This window comes from Sitophilus oryzae, unplaced genomic scaffold, assembly GCF_002938485.1.
Source record: "Sitophilus oryzae breed Bouriz unplaced genomic scaffold, Soryzae_2.0 scaffold_1436_pilon_pilon, whole genome shotgun sequence".
Classification (NCBI taxonomy): domain Eukaryota; kingdom Metazoa; phylum Arthropoda; class Insecta; order Coleoptera; family Curculionidae; genus Sitophilus; species Sitophilus oryzae.
In genome coordinates, this window is record NW_022146100.1 from 5,919,488 (window position 1) to 5,944,520 (window position 25,033).

Here is a 25,033-nt window from a genome sequence, read left to right on the forward strand (position 1 = left end):
TTTTCTCGGACCGATTTAAAATAATTATACGAGGATTATAAATAATGGTTGGGCTATTCTCAGAAACTGATTTTTTCGAAAATTACACAGTTTAAAAAAAGTTAATCATATTGATATATTATATCAAATTTCATGTGAATTGGCTATAGAATTAATAGCGCTATTGATTTTAATGATTTGTTTAAATCTACTACGATGAAATATCTATACTAATATATAAAATCCTTAAGTGACTGAGATACTGATTAATCACGATCCTGCTCAAACCACTCAACGTAAGAAGCTCAATTTTTGCATACAGGTTGATTGTAGGGTGTAGAGGTTCAATAAGAAGGGATTTTCCGAAATTCCAGTTCCAAGAGGGTGAAACCACCCCTCAAATATTACAATATTTTTTATTTAAAAAACGGTCAAGTTTCCGAAAAAAACGCTTAAACACGTTATTTTATTTTGTTTTTTTTACATATTTTAAGATTTTTTAAAAATGTATCCTGCTTAAAGCGGTTGGCGTAAAAAGCTGATTTTTGGAAAACAGATTGACTTTAGGGTGTAGAGATTCGATAAGAAGGGATTTTTCGAAACTCGAATTCTAAGGGTGTGAAACTATCCCTCAAATATTAAAATATTTTTTATTTAAAAACCTGTGAGTTTTTCGGAAAAACTCTTAAACACGTATATTTTATTTTGTTGTTTTACATATTTTAAGATATTTTATAAATTTATACAGGGTGTTTTATAAAATATGACCATTGAGTAATCACGATTCTGCTTAAACTGCTTGACGTTTAAAGCTGACTTTTGGCAAACGGATTGACTGTGGGGTGTAGAGCTTCGATAAGGAGGGGTTTCTCGAATCTCAAATTCCAAGAGGGTGAAAACGCCCCTCAAATATTACAATATTTGTTATTTAAAAAACGTTTAGTCTTTCGGGAAAACGCTTGGACAAGCATAATTTATTTGGTTTTTTTGGAGTTGGAAATTTGGAATTTTTTAAAAAATCATACAGGGTGTTCCAAAAAGTTGGGTAATTTCTTAACCACGATTCTGCTTAAACTGCTTGACGTAAAAAGCTTATTTTTGGCAAACGGATTTTTCGAAAGTAAAATTCCAACGAGATGAAACTACCCCTCAAATATTACGAAGTTATATAATAATATCGCCATATTGTTTTTTCTTATGCTGACATAAATGTGAGAAAATTTTATCCAGTTTGTATGTTAATGGAAATTCTTGCTTTGCTTTATCATCACCATTTCAAATGATTAATTCGACGCGAACGAAGTCGCTGGTACCGCTAGTTGCTTTATATGGCGGGTGCGTCTCAAAAGTGACTCAGCCCTATAACTTTTTGATTTTTTCAAATAGAAAAAAAAACGAGATTTGGTATGCTAGTATATGACATAAATTAAGATTGATTGGCGTATTCAATTATTTTCGGCCACTTCCTGTTTCACAGGAAATGACTACAACTTTTGATTTTTAAAAGGCACTCTCGGTATATTTTTACTTTATTCGATAGAAAATGACACTCCGAATAGCATGACATCATATCTCAATTTTCAAATGGAACGAGCGTGGCTCATTAGCATATTTGGAAAAAGCATTTTTTTACAAATAATTTGCTACCATACACTTGGTATTTCGAGTCAAATTGTAACGTCAATTGAATCGCATGTTGCAATTTCAAATAAATCATATTCGATATGTCATTATTCAGAGTGTCATTCTCTATCGAATAAAGTAACAAAATGCCAAGGGTGTCATTTAAAAATCAAAACTTGCAGTCATTTCCGGTGTGGTCAGGTTCAACAGGAAGTGATCGAAAACAACTGAGTACGTCAATCAATCCTAATTTATGTTATTTGTTAACATAGGAAATCTCGATTTTATCTGAAAAATTAGAAAAAGTTATAGGGATAAGCTACTTTTTAGATAGACCCGTTATAAAAGGTAAATAAAAGAGTTCGCGTTTTCTATATATTTTTAAGATAGATCATATTTATATACTTACATGGATATATTAACGCCATGTAGAATGTATAGGAGGGGGGTTAATCACCGCGACCCTACAGATTTATTGTGTGTTCCCCTTTCTTTAGTTATACATATAACTAAAATCATGTCATGCCATTTTCAAACCTTCTTTATTGTACTTCAATAGGTTTGTCTCTCCCGACTCTGGACCTTACTTTGCGCCCATGCGCATTAAAAGTTGCAGCTTTTTCCAAAATAATCACACTTTTATATGGTTTAGAAAGTACAAATTATACATTATTATGGAAACCAACTTTTCGTTGTCATCATATTGTCATAATCTTTTTTCCATTGTGAAACGAGGCTTGGTTTTTGGTTTGATTTTATTTTAAAAATTGAAGTATATTTATTCTTTTATCGATCGCTTTTATATAGGAATGGATGAAAGTGTGTTCAGTGAAAAGTTACCTTTGAGTTCCCACCAAATTATTGCACAGGGTGTTTTAAACTTATGGTAAAAAATCAACCCTTCGATTAACCCTGTATAATAAGCCAAATACTAAAGTTTATAAAAAAAACTGAGTTTACAAGAGAAAGTCGATATAGTTATAAACAATTTGCTAAAAAACTCATAAACATAGGACTAAAAATAGAAAAAATATAACACATTTGGCGACACATTTTTCCGGTGCATTTTTTTGCATCTAGGTGTATTAGAGAAAAAGCTCTTACGTAAATCTTGTTTCTCTATATTATTATCTATATTATTATGTGGGACTATGCCAGGAACAATACCAGTTAATAATATTTTTTTAATAAGCTAAATAACAAATGGTACAAAATAGGCAATTTATAATAAGAAATAAACAATTCGATAAATTTTCTTTCAGCGCTCGTTACGAAATGATTTATATCGAACGGTTTCCTCGTGTTTTATGAAAATTTTGCAAGGCATTAGTCGCCCCTTATTTATTATCTCCTGTCTAAAATGGATTCCGATGTAATAAATTTTCTAAGGAGGTGTTTATCATTTCGAATTAAAATTGCAGATCTTTAAGTCAAACGAGAAAATTCTACTGGTTAGAAATCTAACATTGTTTCAATTCATAATGCGTATTTGAATAAAGAACATTCGCAAATGCTTGGGCAGTTAAAATTCCATTTGATATTATAAAGCCATTGAATCATAAATCCATTTTACCTTATATTTATAGTTGATAAAATATGATAATTATGGTAGCAAAATCTTTATAGTTCAGAAAAGATATATAAGATATATATGTTACGGTTAAGGTCCAATGTCCGGTTAATGTCGACATTACCCGGTTAATCTCCAGAATAACACACAACAAAACAACCAAAAACATAAGCAAACCCAAACATTAACCTGTTAATGTCGACATTAACCGGACATCGGACTGTAACCGTAACATATACATAGATAAATGTACATTCTTCTTTAAGATGTTTGTTCTTTCTAAAATTGTTATTCCCCTTTTATACTTTTCCAAATTTCCATACCGTTTTAGGGAAATTTTAAAAAACATGAAAATATGGTTGAATTTTTTTATATCCTAAAAATTAAAAGGCGTTTCTATGGAAATATAATTTCGATTGCATCAGAGGATTGTATTCTTTGATAGATGATTATTATTAACTTCATACACAATCATTTGTGTATGTGATTAACGTCATATTTTTTTCGGTTGCTAAAGTATCAAATTTTCCTATAACTATATTATCACCCTTTCCATAGCATTGCCCTAAATAGTTTTTTTTTCATACTTCACAAAAGTATTAACTTTTGCGACGTGATTGACAATATTGTAACGTTTTTAGTTCGTTACATGTCTTTCATATATAATATATGATGTCTGGCGTATCCTCACCCGATTCCGTATCGTTCAGGCCGGATAATTTATTTATAACATTCTCAAGTCGACAATCCTGTGCTGCTCTGTGGGCATTTATTTTGGCGCCTCTCTGCGCTTTAACCTCACTTTCGCTTTTGCCGCTCTGGAGCCTAACCTAACCATCCCGGCTTAAAGAAATGGTAATTATTTAAATCTTGCTGTATAATCTGAATCAGCTGCCATTTCGAAGCTACAGGTAAACATGAGTTATTATCTTTATTAGATTCGTTATTATTATTGAATATTTTTAGGGTAGAGGTGTGGATTGATCCACCTTAACTCGTATTTGTATTTTGCTGACACGTTGGTGTACTTTTGCTGTTGTCCTCCAGAATGTTAAATGGAAGAAAGGACAGTTTCTTTTTCTTTTGTTTATTATTGTTTTTTGTTTTTCTTTTGTTTATTATTGAGCCCTCGGAAGTGTTTCGAGGTAGGTTTATTGTGTTTATTATACCTGGGCAGGTTTTAAACACGAGTTTCATGTTTTTAGGGTCCAAGGTATGGGCAGGTGTTCCATATATGTGTATTGATTCCAAGGTACGGACTGTGTCCAAGTTACGGACATTATCCTATGGTTGGATGTCCAAGGTACGGGCATTATCCAAGGTCCTAGTAGTGTTCCAAGGTACGAATAGTGTTTCTATGTACAGATGTCCTGTGGACGAGTGTCCCATGTAGGGATGGTTTATCTTATGTATAGAGTGCCCCAGCGTGGATGTGGCGTAGGCCCCATGCTGCTTCGTTCCTGTTTTTAAGCCTAGTTGATAGTTACGGCTGTAATTAGTAGTGGGAACTATCGAATGAATACTATCGAAACATTCGATAGTTGCAATTCATTCGAATAATTCGATAGTTAGTAAGAAAACATTCGTTGAAAACTATTCGAATAAAAATTATCGAATAGATCCGTCATCTGCCTTGAAATATTGTATTCTAGTAATTCGGCAGCAAAAACCATTCATTTATAAAATTCATTCATTTATGAAATTCATTTATTCGTCAGGATCGATTATAATAAAATATTAACTGAATTTTAGTTTTCGCCCGGCGACGTAGGTTTCTTTCCGAGAAACCCGACAGCGGTCGGTGGCAATGCCATGAAAGAAGCCGGCATCTTTGATTTTTTGCGGAGTCAGATATAGATAAGGACATTATTTTTTTTATTGAGGTGCTAGTATTTACACAGAAAATACATTATGAAGGGCGCTGTTGCCATATTTTGGTATTAGTTGATATTAGCAAAGAATATTATTGTTTGGCTTTAGTTAGTTAGGGATAGTATGTCTATATATTCTGCATTTTTTTATTAATATTCTGTTGTTACACTGCAATAATACTTGTTATTTTGGATGTAAGAAAATGATTTTTAATGTTTTTAAGCAAAGACTGGTTTAATAAATAATAATAACAGTAATAATTTGTTATACCTATTAACAACAAAATTTAAAATGATTTAATATAAATATTTTTTTAAGTAGTAGCAAAATATAAACAACAAATTAGATGTCAAAATTATTTATATTGTTATCCTATTTAAAAATAATATAGTCTCTAAATTTTTTGGCAACGTTGGTTTATTAAATAATAATAGTTACAGAACTAATTTGTTATATTAACAACAAATTTTAAAATCATGAAATATAAACATTTATTAATTTTCTAAGCATGCAGTGTAATGGAACGAAAATATAAATAAAAAATTAGAAATCAAAATTATTTATATTAGGTGCTTTATATTTCTATTTAAAAATTATATTTACTTTTACTGGCATTTACTTTAAAAAATAAATGAAATATTTCTTCGCAAAAAACTACATGTAAGAGAATTATTATAAACAAAATACAAACATCGTTAACTTTTTTTTAAAATTGGCACGTGTAAAACTTTCATTTTAATTTTCTCACCCCATAGTTTGAGTTCGATAACCCCATTTACTTAACCACATTACTTAAATATGATTATTAAGTTCAACTAATTCATATTATTAAAACATCTAAAATACAAATATGTATTTTTAAAATTAAGTAAGTTCATCTCATCTCTCTTAAAAATTGCTACTTCTCAAAATTTCCCATTAAAAAATAGACCATATACCATATAAAATTAAATAATTGAAAGATCGGACTACGGAAAATCACACAAATTTTCGGAAAAATTTTGACCACCTGCACATGCACACAATCGTCAATAAATAAAATTAAAAAATAACTACTATTTTAATATTTTAACTATTTTAATAAACGCAAAAATAGCACAGTATTTATACGGCGAAGTAATAAAAATTTGGAAGAACTAATAATGCACTGACGCATACAAAAATCAAACGAATACTAAATTTCATTTATCAAAAGCATTCGATAGTCGTGGCTCAACGATAACCATTTAGTCGCACGGCGAGGTTGTCACATATGCTTTAGTATACAAATGAACGAATGATTTTATTCGAATAAAACCATTCGATAGTTGAAATCATTCATTCATTAACCATTCGATAGTCTAATTCATTCGATAGTTCCCATCGCTAGCTGTAATGGTTCATGGTGTCCTCATCCTGGCCTCTTTTGTTGCATTGGCCGAGAGACAGTGCAGAGATATGAGCCCACCTCACGCTGCTACTCTCTGAAACAGGATAGCCTCAAGAACAGCTAAGTGTAGATTTAAGTTCTAGCTTTACATTTAACATTTAAAACATTTTCAGTCTTAAACAATAACATACATCTTGAATAATATCTTACAGACTGTTTAGTGGTTAGATCGTTAAGAACAATCATGTCGATTTAGTATTTAAAATATGATTTAGATCTTAGGTTTCATTACATTACTTCTTGTAATAGTATTACTTTCATAGATATTATTATTGCACTATTTTAACAGATGAATAACAAAACATAGATTCTGGAATCTACGGGTTGCAACATCTCGATTTAACATCATATAAAATATATCAAATTAATTAAAGTAATGCTACCTTTCATATATTTTCTCACTTTACATGTATTGTATTTTATCATAGTCGTTTTCATAGAACATATTTAGTACTATTTTTAACAAAACTTTCTTCGACATATAACCACTATAGTTGCTAGAATTCTACAATGTTATTTACCATCAAAGAACATCATCAATAAATATAGTCATTAGTTTTAAGTAATATACAACTGTGTTTTCTTTCTCTGTACATGCCTGGCGTACAATATCTATATTTTTTGTTTATTGTTATTGATTAGTTTTCTTTCCAGTGAAACAGTGAAATACCTTATCCACGACTGCTCTCCGATGAAAAGCTGCCGTTCACAGTGGTAATGTTTTATAAAAAACGCTACACCTATTAAAAAGGATCATTTTAACGCCTAGGCATAAAAGTAAAGCACTTTTACGCCTAAGCATACAAGTACAAAAATATATGATTAAACTGACATAAAGTTCAAATTCAACGAGCCCGTAACAATAGTTAAAATTATTTTATCATCTAGGTACGTCTTTTCTCGGTACTTTGTTTTTTGATTCATCACAATAGCCTTATTTTTATAGGAGATATTCGGTTTTCAATAGAACAGTAACGATTAACAGCATATAACAACATTAATTTTAGCATTGATTTTGGGTCTGCATTAATACAGTTCTAAAATAGTGCTCATATTGTTTTTATAATGTCACTGTCATTGAACAGTCATATTATTATTTTTATTTACGTTTACTCTAGTAGAGATATGGTTTTAAATTTTGTAAGTATCGGCCTCGGTATCGGCTATTGCTGTTTTAATTGATCATGATAGAGATCAACTTTTGGATTTAAAACCATAGCTAGAGTAACTGCCCAACAGACAACAATAAGTATATTTCAGTCAGTGACATTACATAAACATTATTTTATACGTCTGTTGACTAGAATCAAAAGCAAAGGCATGGTTTTAATGTAAAGTAAAAAATACGAAAAAATGTGTCTTCTTCAAAAGCGAGTAACTCCAAAAAATAAAGCTATTGAGATGAATCAAAAAACAAACTATCGAGAAAAGATGATGACCCCCAGATGACAAGATTATTTTTAAATTCCAAGCTTTGTTAACGTACTCCACAGAGCGTTTCAGGCTTTTTTTAATTTAGAAAGAAATACTAAAAAGTCAAATAATTTAGCTACAATTTGCTTAAAAAATCATCAAAATCGGTCTACTAGAACACAATACATAAAACTTTTAAATACATGAAAATTTTAAGGTGCTCGTTTTTCGTGCCGTTGAGTGTAGTATAGCTCTTGGTAAGCTTCTATTTTAAAAGTTGATTACTGCATATATTTGAAAAAATTACATACTTACTATCGGGACCATTAATAAATTGAGAGAAAAATAATTTGCAAGATAGTAATAAATCAAGAAATATCAATAATAGTCATCTAACAAATAAACCTACTCGGGTATTTTTTCCGCAGGAAGGCTATAAAAGAAATTTATAATCGTTTACTCAGCGCGCTCGACCATTCCCATCGCTTGTAATGAATATTAAAATAACCAATAAAACAATAGTTGTGTGTAATTTTACTTTCTAAACAGTCGGCATCGGCCATTGCGATACAACTTTATCGATTGGGCGTGTCCAATAATGAAAATTCAAAGGCTGATGAAAAATTATGGTATAGTTGGCCGCCGTGAATCACCCTATTCACGGCGATGGCACGTTATACGTTTATGGAGAACCGGTGATAGGATTTTTTTGAAATTTTAGATTTTTTAGATTAGACCTGCTCCATCTGTCTAAAATATTACCAGCGTTACATTGTTGTTGGATCAATTGAAAAGTGTTTTCGTCAAAAAATCTTTGTCATTTTAAATGGAATACCCAGTATATTACTACTTTTATATCTCATAATCTTTCTCTTGAGAATTTTCGAGGTAAAGAATAAAACATGTGTAAAATTGACAAAAACATGATCTTGATCATGAGTTGAACATTTTTAAAGTTGAAATTTGGGTTATAACAGAAATCTCTATTTCAATAATCAATAAATAACATTATACAGGAAGGTCAAAAAAATATATTTCCGTTTGTTATAAAATAATAATTATTGATATATCTAATAGTTTGTTATTTTAAATTCATCCCTAGGTATATTTTTAAAAAACTTAAAAAACTCAAAACAGTATATCCTATAACACAATATGTTTAAAATCTTCATATAATATCTAATCGTTCTTTTTTAATAGATTTATTTAAAAATTAATAATTCTATCATTTTAGATTCATTTCAAGAATTTCGTTAGTAATGTCTAATTGATAGATAATATAAAGTCTGAATATTTGTCATGGTTACGATCAGTGATGACCGGTGGGTAAATACCCAACGGGTAGATAAATATAATTGGGGTATATATCAGGCATATACCCAGAAGGTGTAGGGTATATACTCATTGAGGAATATTGTAGATATATTCCTAGTATATACTGGTATGTTACAGGTGTTTACCATACTACTGCCATTACGCGCTGACGAGTATCTGATACGCATCACTAGACGGTTACGCAAGGCGTTTTCTTTCATGAGCTTTTCTGTTACTGAAAAGCCCGATACATGATGTTATCCGGACATTCAAAAATCTTATTACTTTTTTAAGTTTTTATGGAAAATATCCTTGTATCTTTTGATTTGTCCACCCGGTTGCCTCTTACCGTCTACAAGCTTACCGTAAAGAAGAGATTTCGGTAGGCGGTTTTCTTGCATCTTGATGCATACGAGGCCAGCCCATCTTAAGCGGAATTTAGTTATCATGACTCTCGCGGCTAGCTTTTTCAAGGACTTATACGTTTGAGACATGATGGAACCATTTGATTTTTAAGAGTTGTCTCAGGTGTCTCTGTTGCGACTTGTTTAATGCGTTCATGTGTCGGCACCCAGGTTTAGCTTGCATATAACATGGGTTATTATTGCGCGGTACACTGCAAATTTCGTTTTTGTGCTCAAGTCATGATTAAATAGATATAAGATTAAATAATTCAGATATTCATCTATAAACTGCAACATCGACGTTGTGCTGTCGTGTTTTTTGTAGAATGATTTGCACTCTTCTGTTATTCTTTGACTAATTAGTGGCTTTCTAACCATTATATGTTTCTTTAGTCGGTCCGTCCGTCCGTCCGTCCGTCCGTCTGTCTGTAACACGATAATTCAAAAACCGCAAACTGATTTTAACCAAATTTGGCACAAAAATACTATGGCACCTGAGAATCTGGCCATTAGTTTTTGGTGGGAGTGGGGGATTGGTAAGGAGGTATGGACGGGGGTTGAAAATTTAAAAAAATCGTAACTCCAACATTACAGTAGCTAGCGAAACGCGGTTTTCAATTTAAGATTAGGAATAATATTTGCAACAAAATTTGTAATAACATCAAAATCAGTCAAAGTCGCAGTTTTTGAGATATTCCGTGATTCCGTAGTCCGTTTTTGAGAAAATCCGTGTGGAGAACTCCAAACTCCCATCAGACGCGACCCCAGGTGGCGGATAGGGGAAATAACCGCGGACCGAAATTAGAAAAATCCTTTTATTTTGAAACTAAATAAACTGCCTACCAACTTTTTATTAACATATTTTAGTATGGGCAGCTATACGCGCGTGCCTCCCGGCGCCAATTTTTTTATAATTATTTTAAGATATGATTTATGCTTATGTTTTTTTTATCAAACTATCTAACGCCAAAATTAAAAAAAGATAATAACATTCATAATAAACATAATTGATAATTTAGCATGTATGCATATTTATGCATTTTTAGACAAAATTTGATGCATTCAGTGAGCATATTATTGTCGTTTTTTACCTTACCTTAATCATGATGATGTATCGTGACTGGAACTCAATGTGTGTTCAAAGCATAATAAGACCCAAGTAACATTTTTCGGAGCCTAAAGTTTTTTTAAAAGGTAACGGATATTTATAAGAGGTCTATAAGGAACCTTAACATTTATAAGAGTGTTTAAAGTCTTATAAGAACACTATTGGTGCTAAAAGTTTTGTAACACCTCGAAAAAATACCAAAATACTTGAAGTTTTATAATATTGCATCCAAAATGTTTTCGTTACCTGATTTATAAAACCTTTGGTATTGGTTACTTAAGGTTTTTTAAAAGGGTTTTATAGCGTTCTTAAAAACCTTATTATAAAACTTTTACTCTTGGAGTTTTATAGCTTACTTCGTAAAACCCTTATAAATCCTAAGGCACCTAATAAACATTCTACAGCTACTACAAAACCTAAAGAATTTTATAAAACTTATAGGCTCAGTAGCAACTCCTTTCATGTGTAGAGTAGGGGGCGCTATATTTTTAGGGTTAGGTTATGTTTTATGTTCCTGTTTTGCTTTTGTAAATCAAAGATGGAAGTAGAAAGAAAAAATTGGAAAAAATTAAATACATTAGCAGTTTTTATAGAAAGTGCGTTAAAACCCGCGAAAATATTTTGGGTGGTGTGCACCCACAACTACTAAAAATTACGAAAACTTAGACATTTCTCAAGAAGATATATTACCAAATACTTCGACTGAATCGACTGCCACCGATGAAGGAAGGGGCAGAGGACCTTTGGAAGAATGTATAGATTCAAAGACGGTGTTGATTTTCCATCTTCTGTGGTTTGGACAATTTTGAAGTGTATTGAAGGGTTTTGTTTTAATTATTTTGACTAAAAAATTGTTTTGCAAAAGCCAAAGCGCCCGAAACAAAAAGTGGGGTTATAGTCAATGGTCAAGTTTCTATAAAAATCTTTTTGGTAACTTATAAAACTATTAAGTATCACAAAAGCACCTCAGGTTTTATTGGAAGAGCAAAATTCCCATGACACCTAGGGAAGTATTATAAGAGTTTTTAAAGTGTTGATGATTACTTAAAGGCCCATATAAAACTAGAGGTTTTTAAAAGGCGAAATGGCGAACATGACGTCCTTTTATAAGGCGGCCATTTTATATTTGTGTTGTTGTACTTACACAAAAAAGAAGAATATTGCATTTTAAGCAATATTACCGAAGCTTTAAGACGTATTTTTTCAAAAGCATGGGCTTAAGAAATGTTGCGCAGTTTATTTGCAAAAAAAAACAAATCATGAGACTTAAATTTAATTTTTTGGTTTTCACAAAATAAATTATATTTGAGTTGACTAAACGGGGGCGCTTTAGTTTTAAGAAGGGTAAAATGTTAATATTACTCGATAAATTTTCCGTGCCAATAAAATTTAGTCCTCATAGATTTCTTACAGAGTATTTAAGTTGTTATGATAATTATTATAACACGCCATTTTCATCAAAGTGAAAATCCATTGCTGTCAACTTTAAACTACAAGCAGAATAATAATGACAAGGACTTGAAATAGAATATATTGCAAACAAACGTTGTAGAAAGAGATGAACTTAAAAGGGGCGTTTTTTATTTTGGTGTTTATAAACACTATAAAGGAATATAAAGGTTTTAAAGAGGTAACGAAAATGTATTCCTTGCCGCTATAAAACTTATTTATGGTTTATAAAGGTAAAGACAACCTCTTAGTTACCAATAAATGGAGAGTAAAGGTCACGTTAAAGGTTTTATAAGGTACTAAAATTCGGTCACCGTTACCTTTATAAGATTCTCCATTTAAGTGCTATAGGGATGTTATAAGGGTAACGAAAACGTTTCGGGAACAATTGATAGGCTCTTAGGTTTAATTAAGTAGGTTATCGAAACGTAACCATTACCATTATAAAACAAAAAATGTTAGTTGGGGAATCATTTTAATAAGAGTAATAGAAATGCTTTAAACGAAAATATTAAGTATTTTTAAACAGATAACCTTATAGAAGTGCATACTAGATATCGGATGTCAATTACAGCAAACAGGTCTTTGTATCGAGAAGTTGCTGCCTCGGTATCCAAAAGGGATAATACAATTTTAACCGCTACTTAAGTCGCTTTTTCAACCGATATTCTCGGGATTGTATCGAATCGTAAGTCTCGCCATACGACATTTCAATGCATGGGAAAGTAACACTGCCAGATAGAAAGCATCGTGTGAGCTGATGTAATTTGTTACAGGTAGTTGGCTCCTTGTTAAGAAACGGTAGATTTTCAGAACATTATTAGTTTTTGATATAGAGATTTTAAATAGCGTCTACAGTTTATCAGGTGACAATATTTCCCGTGAAATTAGGGGAGATAAAAAATCAGTTTAATGAAACGCTGTTATAAACACATTATTAGAACGTCGACAATTGCATGTCAAAAAAACCGTATCTCGATTTGTTTCTGATTACCTGATTTATATTTAAAAATTAGAATAACTATTTATTTTAAAAAATTATTTTAAAGAATGTTTGTTTAAGATTATATACAGGGTGGTCCGAACTGTATTCCGCAAACTTTGGCTACATATTCTGCAGATAAAAATAAGTAAAACAGTTCGTTTAAATTATGTCGTGAAATGGTCAGTTTCGGAGGTACAGGATGTAGAAATTTCATTTTTATTTCCACTTTTTCCAAATAATTTCTGAAGTAACGTCAATATTTGGATGAAAATTATTATCTGGGAGTTTTTTGACATGAGCAATTTGATTTTGATGTCAATATGATTCCTATTTATAGGGGACGCCACCTACATGTATTTTAACTGTTTTGAAGAGTAATAACTTTTCGTTCGTACCTGTATAAAACTACTGAGTGAAAAAATATACATTTTTGTGATTTTTTACGTAAAAAATGTATCTTCGTAAAAATCGCTACGAGCAACCATTCTCAAGATATTTAGAATGGAATTAGTCAATACATGTCATTATTAGTGATGGGATAACTCGAGCGAAAATTTGCTCGTGTACTTGATTATTGAGATAACCGATATCGCTCGATTATTAACGAGCGACAAACGCAAGCAATCCTATGCAGCGAATTTGCTACATATCTATATTGCAGATTGGCAATATTTTATCAGTATTTTTGGTAAAATATCTTTAAACAACAGATTGCTCTTTTGATTGGCGCCGCATTGTTAATTGTTGACTATACGACGTTATCTGTTACGTAACTGTGTGACAAAATTTTACCGCCTACATCGACAAGACTTCGATGCATGATCAAGCGAAACTACTCGTACTCATCGCTTATTCCTTTGCCACTATCATCGAAAGAATATGCGCTCTGCGCACGCAGCTTACTGCTTGGCGTTACGAGTACAAGTACAAGCGACGGCGACAGCGAAAAACCGCTCGATTATTGAGAATAACCGAGTGATCGCTCGATTATTGCAATCGCTTGAAACTCGAGTACTCGATAATTAAACTTCATTGGTTTTTCCCATCACTAGTCAAAAAATAAACATATTAGTTAGAAATTGAAATAGTGAGGGGAATATATAAAAACAGAAGGAAAAAATGAATCGGCAAGCTCTCAATTGAGGGCTTGCCGATTAATTTTTTCCTTCTGTTTTCATATTAGTTAGTAGAGTAGATTCACTAGAGTAGAAAACAGTTTCTGTTAAACTTTTGGTACAAAACATTTTAAATTTATGATTCCAGTCTAATAACTACTTAGTCAACATATTTAATTTATATCAATGATGATATTGATCATAGGTATTGATAATTTCGATTCCAAATATCTCGAGAATCATTACTCGAAGCGATTTTTACCAAGAGACCATTTTACGTAAAAAAACGTCATAAATGTATATTTTTTTACGCGGTTAAAAGAACCGAGTACTGTACTCGTAATCCGTACCTGTATAAAACATACAGGTACGGACGAAAACCCTCTACAAGTAGGAATCATATTGACATCAAAATCAAATTTTTCATGTAAAAAAACTCCCAGATGTAAAACTTGGAAAATAAGTTGGTTATAACAATGGTTTTATAATTCGGAAACTCTCTATTTATTTATCTAGTAATGCTAGAACACTCTATTAATTTGAAAGTCGATTAGAGAAAATAGTATTATTCATTGATAATCGATGTAAATATTTGCGATTAGGTAAAATTGTGATGTAAGAGACAGGCTTAGCTTGCCAGCGAGTCAGTAGTAATAGTTGACTATTAGGATGCGAGTCTTATTGACTATTAGGATGCGAGTCTTATTGACTATTAGGATGCGAGTCTTTTTGACTATTAGAATGCGAGTTTTTTGACTATTAGGATGCGAGTCTTTATGACTATTAAGGATGCGAGGGATGCGAGTCTTTATGACTATTAAGGATGCGAAGGATGCGAGTCTTTATGACTATTAAGGATGCGAGTCTTTTCGACTATTAGGGATGCGAATCTGTTTAGCTGCAGTTTTGCGTCCGGGGAAAGTCCCTATACTTATTTCAGGTGACACCAGCTAGTTGTTGAAGATTAACCAATAGATCCGAATAATATTTGAATGAGATGGAAGATATGGAATGGGATATATTGAATAGAATACTAGTGGCTAGGGGGCGGAGTATCCCCGGGCGAGTTTTACTATTTAACTATCAATTTTATCCAGATCAGTAAATGTTTGCTTTGTTATTTTCATGTACAATGAGAGCCTGCTTGCCAATGACAAACTAAATAGATATTTGAGGTGAATTTGCATTGTGAGACCCGGTTGAGTAAGCCCCAGAAATAAGCGATTTTACACATACACCAATTTTCATCCAAATATTGACGTTACTTCAGAAATTATTTGGCAAAAATCGAAATAAAAATAAAATTTCTGCACCCTGTATCTCCGAAACTAAGCTTTTTAAGACATACATTAATACGAACCTTATAATTATTTTTATCTGCAGAATATGCTGCCGATGTTTCCGGAATACGGTTCGGCCTACCCTGTATATTTTTTTATTGTGATTTTGCAATAATTTTTTTTTTTGTTGCAGGATAGTGTACGGTGTTTTAAATCTAGGAGCAGAAGTATTCTGTTCCAAAGTACCCGGTTTGACTCACAAACAGAGGGAAATGTGCAAATCATCTCCGGACGCGATGGTGGCCATCGGTGATGGTATTCGCCTGGCAATAGACGAGTGCAAGTACCAATTTAGGCATCAGCGATGGAACTGCAGCGGTATTGAAAATCCTGCTGCGTTTGGGCACGTTGTCATTGTCGGTATGTAGGTATTTTCGCTTTTTATTAACCTTTTTGCACCAAAAATATTTCTATGTTAAAATATAACTTAGTTTTACCGTATTGTCTAATTTAGACAAATAACGACTTGTGTTTTGCTTGATTTTAATATAAATTTTACTAAGAATATTTATAATAATTTGACCAGCCGTTAGCTCCCTGTATTTAAATAAAACATTATATCGGGACCTCAGTTACAGGGAAATTATTGTGAATTTAAAAAAGAGACATCAAAAATAGTTTTTAGGACAGCGTGCTTTCGTTCCCAGACTAAAAACATGAAAAATTTTGTTAAAGATTAATATTGCACAAATAGCTATTAATTTTAATACAAATATAATCCGTTTCTTCATGAGATCATATACTCCTTGTTTGTGTAATAAAAACATATTTTCTTTGTTCAGAAGTTCACAAAGAAACGTTTTTTTCGGATTTGAGAGATTGGGACAGGTGAATGAAACTTTTCAGTGGGCCAAAAATGTTTATCGATTGCTAATAACGTGGTTTATTATCCCTGTGGGAATATATTAAGTGGATTAACATTTTAATCTTTAAATTGTGATGCGATATATAAGGAAATTATACCTTCTAAAGATTATTATTTATTTTGCTTTTTACACGAGCTATTTTAAACTAAATTTTGGTTACACAAAAATAATAATAATGATTAATATAATTTTTAACAAATATTAAAGAAATTTTAAACCAGAAATATTGCAATAGAAAGAAAATATATTAGGTATATATTTTGAAATATAATTCAAATAGAAACAAAAATAACTAGGGCAAAAACAATATCTTTCACATAATTATACATGACAGTCAGTAGCAACTAATCTTTGTTGGTATGAAATAATTGTTTGCAAATGTCGATAAGTGTGTATATAGGGTGCTACAAATTCGAGGTACGAGTATTGGTATCTCGGTAACCGTAATAGATACGAACATGGTTAAATTAAGTTGCGCTTTGAGATGTTCACCAAGATGCCATCAAAAAAGTTTTAAAAATTTCAAGGATTGCTGAGTTTTTTGGAAAAAACTGATTTTTTTAAAAATCAATTTTATTTTTTCCTGTCGTTACTTTTTAGAAAATCAAAAAACTAATTGTTCATTCTCATAGCCACTTTATTAGGGACATATGATAGTATTTTTAGATTTTCAAATTAGCTGATAATTTGTGAGATACAGAGGCCAAATTATTTTTTTTAAAACAGACCTGCATTTTTTAATTCAGATTTTGAAAGGACTCGGTCTCCTGAGTACAACGATACTACCACACACTTTTCCACAAATATTGTATTGACGTAAAATTAACAACATTGCTAAAACATCTCAAATAACGTCGCATCAACAATTCTTTTTCAACCTTGCATTGCAATGTTGCTGGGCGGAAGATTAAGCTACCTTGCATCCTAGCATATACCTCCCTACAATGAAAAAAGTCATGTGCACGTTCAGGGAACACAGTGGCTGACCGACCGCTGAGTATTTTGCTCAGCAGCTGACTGTTTTTGTGTGTAAAAAGAGACCGTTTACGGAAATGGCTTACTCAGCCACTCAGCCGCTGACCGTCCCTGAACGCGCCCAATGTTACACATTGCTTTGCGAAGTTTTGGCAATGTTGCAGCATAAAATTTTGCTTGTTGAGTAGTTTCCAGTGGGACATCCTCAGTCATAATAAATTATAAATTTATTTGAATATAGATAAATATTCGATAATTAGCTGTATACGATATTACTAATTCTACTACTACGACAAAAAGATGTAAACAACTTTGAAGAAATCAGATATCTCTTCCCATTTAGGATTTTTATAGATACATAATGAAACCGCTGACATGTGAGACCTCTCCGTTTCAGGTAGCAACAAATTCGAGAACAACAGTTAGTTATTTATTCATATATTAAGGAAATGACTTTTTCATATATATCGGATAACATACACGAAGTAAAAGTAGAGAAGATTTATTTATTACTTAGCTTAGAAGAGACAGCAGAATCAATTCTAGAAATGTTGGAATGTATTTATTATGGTGGTTTATGAAAAGACTCAATTTAAAAATGATAGTGTACGTATAAAGATAATTTTAGAAGTGTTCACGAAAAGTGTCTTTGTTCTGTAAAAAAATATAAAATCTGGTTTTAAAATAATGATATAAATAATGAATGAAATGAATATTATACGTAACAGTATTTTAATTTTTTTTAATAACTATACATGATAGATTGAGCTCGTTTAATCGCTTCAGTGCACGAATTATATTAATGAATTTCGGCTTTGTACCGAAGCCTACGCCTAAAAGATAAGTAATTTAGATATAGCGGTACTTTGAGTACGCGATTTTTTATATAGAGAGTGCCCTGGTTTGAATTACCCATCAGCAATAATAAACCAGACACATACTTTTTAAATCAGCAATAATAAACCAGACACATACATTGTTTAATAAACATGCTTTTTTCCATTCAAAAATATATTTTTATTAGTAACAAGTACACATTTTTAACTTTATTATACCGGGTGAGTCTTAAATAAATGCATATAATTCATATTTTCTCTTTGCCGTTTTTCAAATACTTAACTACAAAATAACCTACTATTTTACTTTGAAAATTTAAGAAAAAAAAAATATTTTTTTGGTAAAATTTTACGAACGACTGTTTTAAGAGCATTTTTTTGTATAATTGCCAAGTCATTATAATAATTATAATGACTTGCCAATTGCACAGCACCATAATTTATAAACGAATAATCTACCATCTCGATTACTAAATAAATCTAAACAGTGCTCTTAAAAATAAAGTTTTTTAATTAGAACAGAATATCATTTCGTGCAATTGCCAAGTCATTATAATTATTACAGAAATAAAGACGACAAATATTGATACTAACAATTTATAACAAAATTGTTAAATAGGTGCTTAAAAAGGGACTAAATAAAATTAACTCTGGCTTAATTAAGAAACCGAAACTCGAAGCTGCGTTTTTAAAAATTTTTATTTTCAAAAGTTACAGTGACAACATTAATAGAATAAACAAGAATGACCATGGTGTGAGAACATTTTGCTTTTATATTGAAATAATGCTTATTCGAGGGAAGACGATCTTCTGCGGCTATTCTTGGCATGGCCTTGATTTGCCGGATACATAACTCCTCCCTCCTTAAGAATCAAAAACGATGGAGTTGATTTTTGATGAATTTGGCTTCAGCTCGACATCTTTTCTTTCTTCTTTTTTCGTCTTCTTGAAATTTTGGATTTGTTGATAGTTCGTGTTTTCCATGTTTGTCGTAAAATTTGTCCCATTTTCGATATTTCTACAGTGTTGATCATAGTAGTTCTTCGTTTCCTTCATATTCATTAGCGTGCAGTTTTTCAAATATAAATTGTGGAGGATTCCAACCTCTCTGTTGTTGCTTATTAAACTGATTTTGCGAGGGTTGTTTCTTAAATCCGTTTGTATTCTTTATGCTAATTGACATGGGTGTTGGTTTTGTTCGTTGGCTTAGTGGAATTGGTTTTGGTGTAAACACGTTTTGTGGTAGGCCAAAAACTTCTCTGTTCGTAAAATATCTTTGCGGGGGTAGTTGTCGGGGTTGAGGCATATTTATAGGCTGAGAAGGCCAGGTTTGAAAACCAGCATGACTTCCCGAATTATTAAAATTTGGATTGTTAGGTGTATTAAAATTTGGAGTATTATTTTGGAATTTGAAATGGAAAAGCTGCGGGGCCGGGAAACATTTTTATTGAGCTAATAAAGCAGGGACCCGATATATTATTGGAAATACTAGCTGATATCTTCAACAGATGCCTGATAAAAAACGAAAACATTCCTGAAGACTGGAACCTGGCGTACATCAGCTCTGTCTTTAAGGAAGGAGACAAAAAAAGATGTAGCAACTACAGAGGCATTAGTTTGACAAGCTCAATGGGAAGGTTGTATGGCAGGATATTAAAAGAGAGAGTAGAAGAGAGCTTTGAAGAAATAGAAGAACAAGGTGGTTTCCGCGCTGGGCGTTCTTGTACAGACAACATATTTGTGTTACAACAAATAATTGAAAAAAGAGAGCTCGAAATTTGGACACGCATCTGGTATTTATAGATTTAGAGAAAGCCTATGACACGGTGCCTTTGAAGAAATTATTTGAAATCTTGGTTGAGGCAAATGTGAGTAAAACATATATTAATGCAATCTGGAATATGTACAAAAATTCAAAAAGTATGATCAGACAGGGGAAGTTCCTATCGGAATCCTTCCTGACATCTAAAGGACTTAGACAGGGGTGCAGTTTATCACCTACCTTATTTAAAATATATATACAGGAGGCATTGAAAAACTGGAGAAGGAAGAGTAGAGCTATGGGAATAGAGATTGACAACCACTTCTATCGACCTTGTTCTTTGCAGACGACCAAGTTATTGTTGCAGGTTGTGAGGAGGATGCCGACTATATGTTCAGGAAACTTGAGGAAGAATACGACAGATGGGGACTCAATATCAACCTCACAAAAACCGAATACCTGAAAGTAGGAGAAGAACAAACTGAAGATCCTGAACAACACATACATGAAATTAAAAGGTGTAGCGAATATAAATATTTAGGAAGTATTATATCTGAAGAAGGGAACTCCAAGAAAGATATACATAGTAGAGTTCAACAAGGTAAGAAAGTAATCCGTCTTTTAAACCATCTCCTGTGGTCAAATAAAACATCCATCCAAACAAAGATAAGGATTTACAAAGCAATCGTAGAGCCAATTTTAACATACGGTGCCGAATGCTGTCAATTTACAGCAAAAGAAAGAAGGATGGTCGAGTCAGTGGAGATGGACTTTCTCAGAAGAGTATGTCGCATATCAAGGATGGCACACATTAGAAATGAGGAGATCAGGCAAAGAACAAGGCGAATATATACCAGCACCGACAACATCGAATCGAGACAGCTACTATGGTATGGGCACGTAAAAAGAATGGGAGAGGAAAGATGACCAAAAAGGGCAATGGAGTATCGTCCCCAAAGCAGAAGGAAAAGAGGAAGACCTACAACTACGTGGTTAGATGGAGTAGACCAGTATATGAGAGACAGAGCTATTAACCAGGAAGAATGGCAAAATCGAGCAATATGGAGGTCGAAATGCGGGATGCGGCAGAAGCTGTAGGACCCCTTTATATATATATATATATATATATATATATATATATATATATATATATATATATATATATATATATATATATATATATATATATATATATATATATATATATATATATATATATATATATATATATATATATATATATATATATATATATATATATATATATATATATATATATATATATATATATATATATATATATATATATATATATATATATATATATACATATATATATATATATATATATATATGTATACTTATAATATATATATATATATATATTTATATATATATATATATATATTGAGTTATATATATATATATATATATATATATATATATATATATATATATATATATATGGATATTATTTTGGAAATTATTAAAATTTGGTCTGCCGACAATAGAATTATTTCTATTGGCATTTGATTGACTAAACATATTTTGTTGATTAGAATTAGTATTAAAATTATTTGCGAAATTAAAATTCGATTGAGTTTTTTGATTTTTGATTTGGAAATCCTGAGAAATTTTGTGCATTGGAAAAAATATTTTGTTTATTTAGCGAACTAAAATTATTTTGATTTTGAAAGTTATTTAAGTTTCCATATAACTTCTCAAAATTCTCAAATTCTACAACATATGCCATAGCATCTTCGAGTGAATTTAGCGTTTAAGATGCATGCTATTTTTGAGAGTTCCCGTGCATCCAGCAATGAAAGTATTCAATGCAGTTTTCTCGTAATATTTAATATGACATAATTTGACATACTTGTTTGGTTTTATATGAGATCTCACAACATTTTAGAGTGAAAGAAAATGTGTTGCGAGACTTGGCATTTAAAAACAATCATTTTTAATCAAGAAGCCTCGTTTTGTCTTATTATACGTATGGAATATATAATACCTTAAAAACAGAATACGACAATGCGAAATGCCAGTCAAATGTTTTGGAAGTTGCTTCTCAACTTTTTATACCTTTTAGAATTTTTTATAACATACATTTTTATTTATTTATATATTATTCAAACCTACGACGATCACAGTAAACCGACTAAAAAGTGGTTCTTTGTGCAGACTTGTGCTTATTTTATTTCCAAATACGACTCTAAATCCACCTATGGTGACGTTTAGATTTCAGTCACGTATCAATCTTGACAATTTAGTACTGGGCGGTGTTTTCATTGTTTCCTAAATAGGCGAAATATCTTCAGAGCGTTGCTCGTAAATCGGTTAGAGCCAATTAGCTAAAGACAAGTTCGCTGCTATGTGAAGTTAAGGCACAGAACACACGCTGTCAATATAACTAGGTCCCACTTAACTTGAAATTAATTTAATTAATGTTTTATTGGATATTATTGCTAGAATTTTTTAAAACTGTAAAGAAAAAAATCCTATTCATCTAGCAATATTAATTTTCTTTATACAATTTTCAAAGAATGAAAGACAAGAAGAAATATACCGGGTGCGTCTCAAAAGTGGCTCAACCTTATATTTTTTTTTATTTTTTTTTACTTAAAATAACGAGATTTGGTGTGTTAGTATATGACATGAATTAGGATTGGTTGATGTATTCAATTGTTTTTGGTCACTTCCTGTTCACCGGAAATGACTACAACTTTTGATTTTTAATTGGCACCCTCGGTATATTTTTACTTTATTCCATAGAAGATGACACTCTAAATGATATTTTATATGCCAACTTTTGACATTTTCGCTTAAGAGTCAATTTCATTAGTCTGAAAAAGTAGCAAAATAAGCCTTCGGCATTTAACGTTTTATGTAAATCTGGCTAGATATTTTTACACAAATGAAGAAGGAAATTAAATATAAAGGATTATACTATATCTGTATTGTAGTACATTTTTAGAACTAACTACTAACTTCTTTATTTATAAGATTTTAATGGTCAAACATCAATGGTCATTAACACAGTGGCATAATTCAAAATACTAACTTTTTATATTTTAGAATTCTGTTTCAGTGACATATCCAGCCATTTTTCCAAGAACAAACCAAATAATGTAAATTATTTACTTACCTTTTGAATAAAAATACTAAGATATATCGTGATCCCCATATTTGATAGTTTTGTTCGACATTTCAGTTGACTCATTTGAATTTGATTTGAAATATTGGCGATTTGTTAGCCGTTTCTCAGTTTTTTTTTGTGATATTTATTATTTATTCTACAATTTGTTTTGATCAAAGGTAGCAAATTTATAATTTAAAAGATAAAGAATAAAGACAGCGGCGTGCGGTGACAATTATAGGCGGGGAAAAAACCCTATTACGAGACATTACTTTTACATCTTCTTGAGGAACCGTTGACCTACCAGACTTAATAATGTCACTTATTTCTTGGAAGTTCCGACTAGAAAATCCCTTTTTTAATAACACACATACAACACAAACACAGTCTAAATTATTGTCCACACTAGCTGAAGCAGAATATTGTCCTTCTTGACCCTCCATTACAAACGAAACAGTAAACACTAAGTTAAATCCGAAAAAAATACAATATTACCTATACAGGGTGCTACAAATTCGAGGTACGGACATTAGTATCTCGTTAACCGTAATAGATACAAATATGGTTAAATTGGGGCAAAGTTGCGCTTTGGGATGTTCACCAAGATGACATCAAAAAAGTTTTAAAAATTTCAAGGATTGCTGAGTTTTTTGGAAAACACTGTTTTTTTTGAAAATCAATTTTATTTTTTCCTGTCGTTACTTTTTAGAAAATCAAAAAACTAATTGCACATTCATACAGCCACTTTATTAAGGCTATCTGATAGTATTTTTATATTTTCAAATTAGTTGCTAATTTTTGAGATACAGAGGCGAACTTATTTTTTTTAATACGGACCTGTATTTTTTATTTCAGATTTTGAAAGAACTCGGTCTCCTGAGAACAATGATATGCCACACTTAATATCTTTTTTTTTTGTTTTTACATTTGGACACAATTTATTTAAACTAATTTCAAGTCCGGCTCTGATTTTTTTAAATATTTTATCTTTTCATCGTTACAATATTGATAAGCTTTCAAACTTAAGAATGACGTGGGGTAAAACATTAAATACGGAAAATCAAATGTAATACAATAATATAAAATAATTAATATAAATATAATATAAACAATCAAATCATTTTCCCGGAAGATGGATTGGAAATGGTAGAGCAGTATAATGTCCAGCGAGGTTCCTGGACCTATCGCCAAGGGGCTACATTATTTGACGTCGTTTGTAAAAAAGCGGAATTAATTCATCTCAACATTTACAATAAAGAGTGCAAAATGCATTCGGAAGTATAAGAAGAGAGTTCAAAGAGCTATAAATAAAATTGAGCGAAAAATAAATTTGTGCAATAGGGAGGGTGCCCTTTCGAACATGTAGAACATTAGAAACTAGTTTGTAGAAGTTGATATATTTATAATAACTACGATTAATATTATGCATATTATTAGATCGCACACTGAGATTTCCAATTCACAAAAAAAGTTAAAAATAATATCTTTAAATTTCTGACCTGGATATTATTGTTGCGAGCCGGTATGGACTCGACCTAACCTCACAATATGGTCCGCCCTTGGATGACCTTAACATCGCATAGACACCGCAATGATTCATTCGTTCGAGAAGAATCGAGACCCACTAGAATGGACTAGTACATACGAGAACATTCGAAAACCTTCTCTATGCGCCTAACCATCTATGGACTATTCTAGATTTCTTTTGCTGTAGATATAAAAGCCGGCGGCAGTGGCCTACAGGGGGCAGTTATAAATATACCAGTGCAGTTGACGCGCTAAAATTCAAAATAAATTCTTAGTTATAAATCGTTTGTAAATAGTTCTATAAGTCTTTTATCGTTATTGTTTTTGTTA

At 31.5% G+C, this 25,033-nt stretch overlaps 1 protein-coding gene across 1 annotated transcript in view; it reads left to right on the forward strand.

The window, feature by feature from the left end:
- Positions 1-25,033, forward strand: part of LOC115876538 (protein Wnt-2-like) — a 278,810-nt gene that overhangs the window by 129,264 nt on the left and 124,513 nt on the right. Inside the window, exon 2 of the mRNA XM_030892351.1 lies at positions 15,735-15,961. Within this exon, the coding sequence (XP_030748211.1) occupies positions 15,735-15,961 (227 nt within the window). The remainder of the gene's footprint in view (positions 1-15,734; positions 15,962-25,033) is intronic.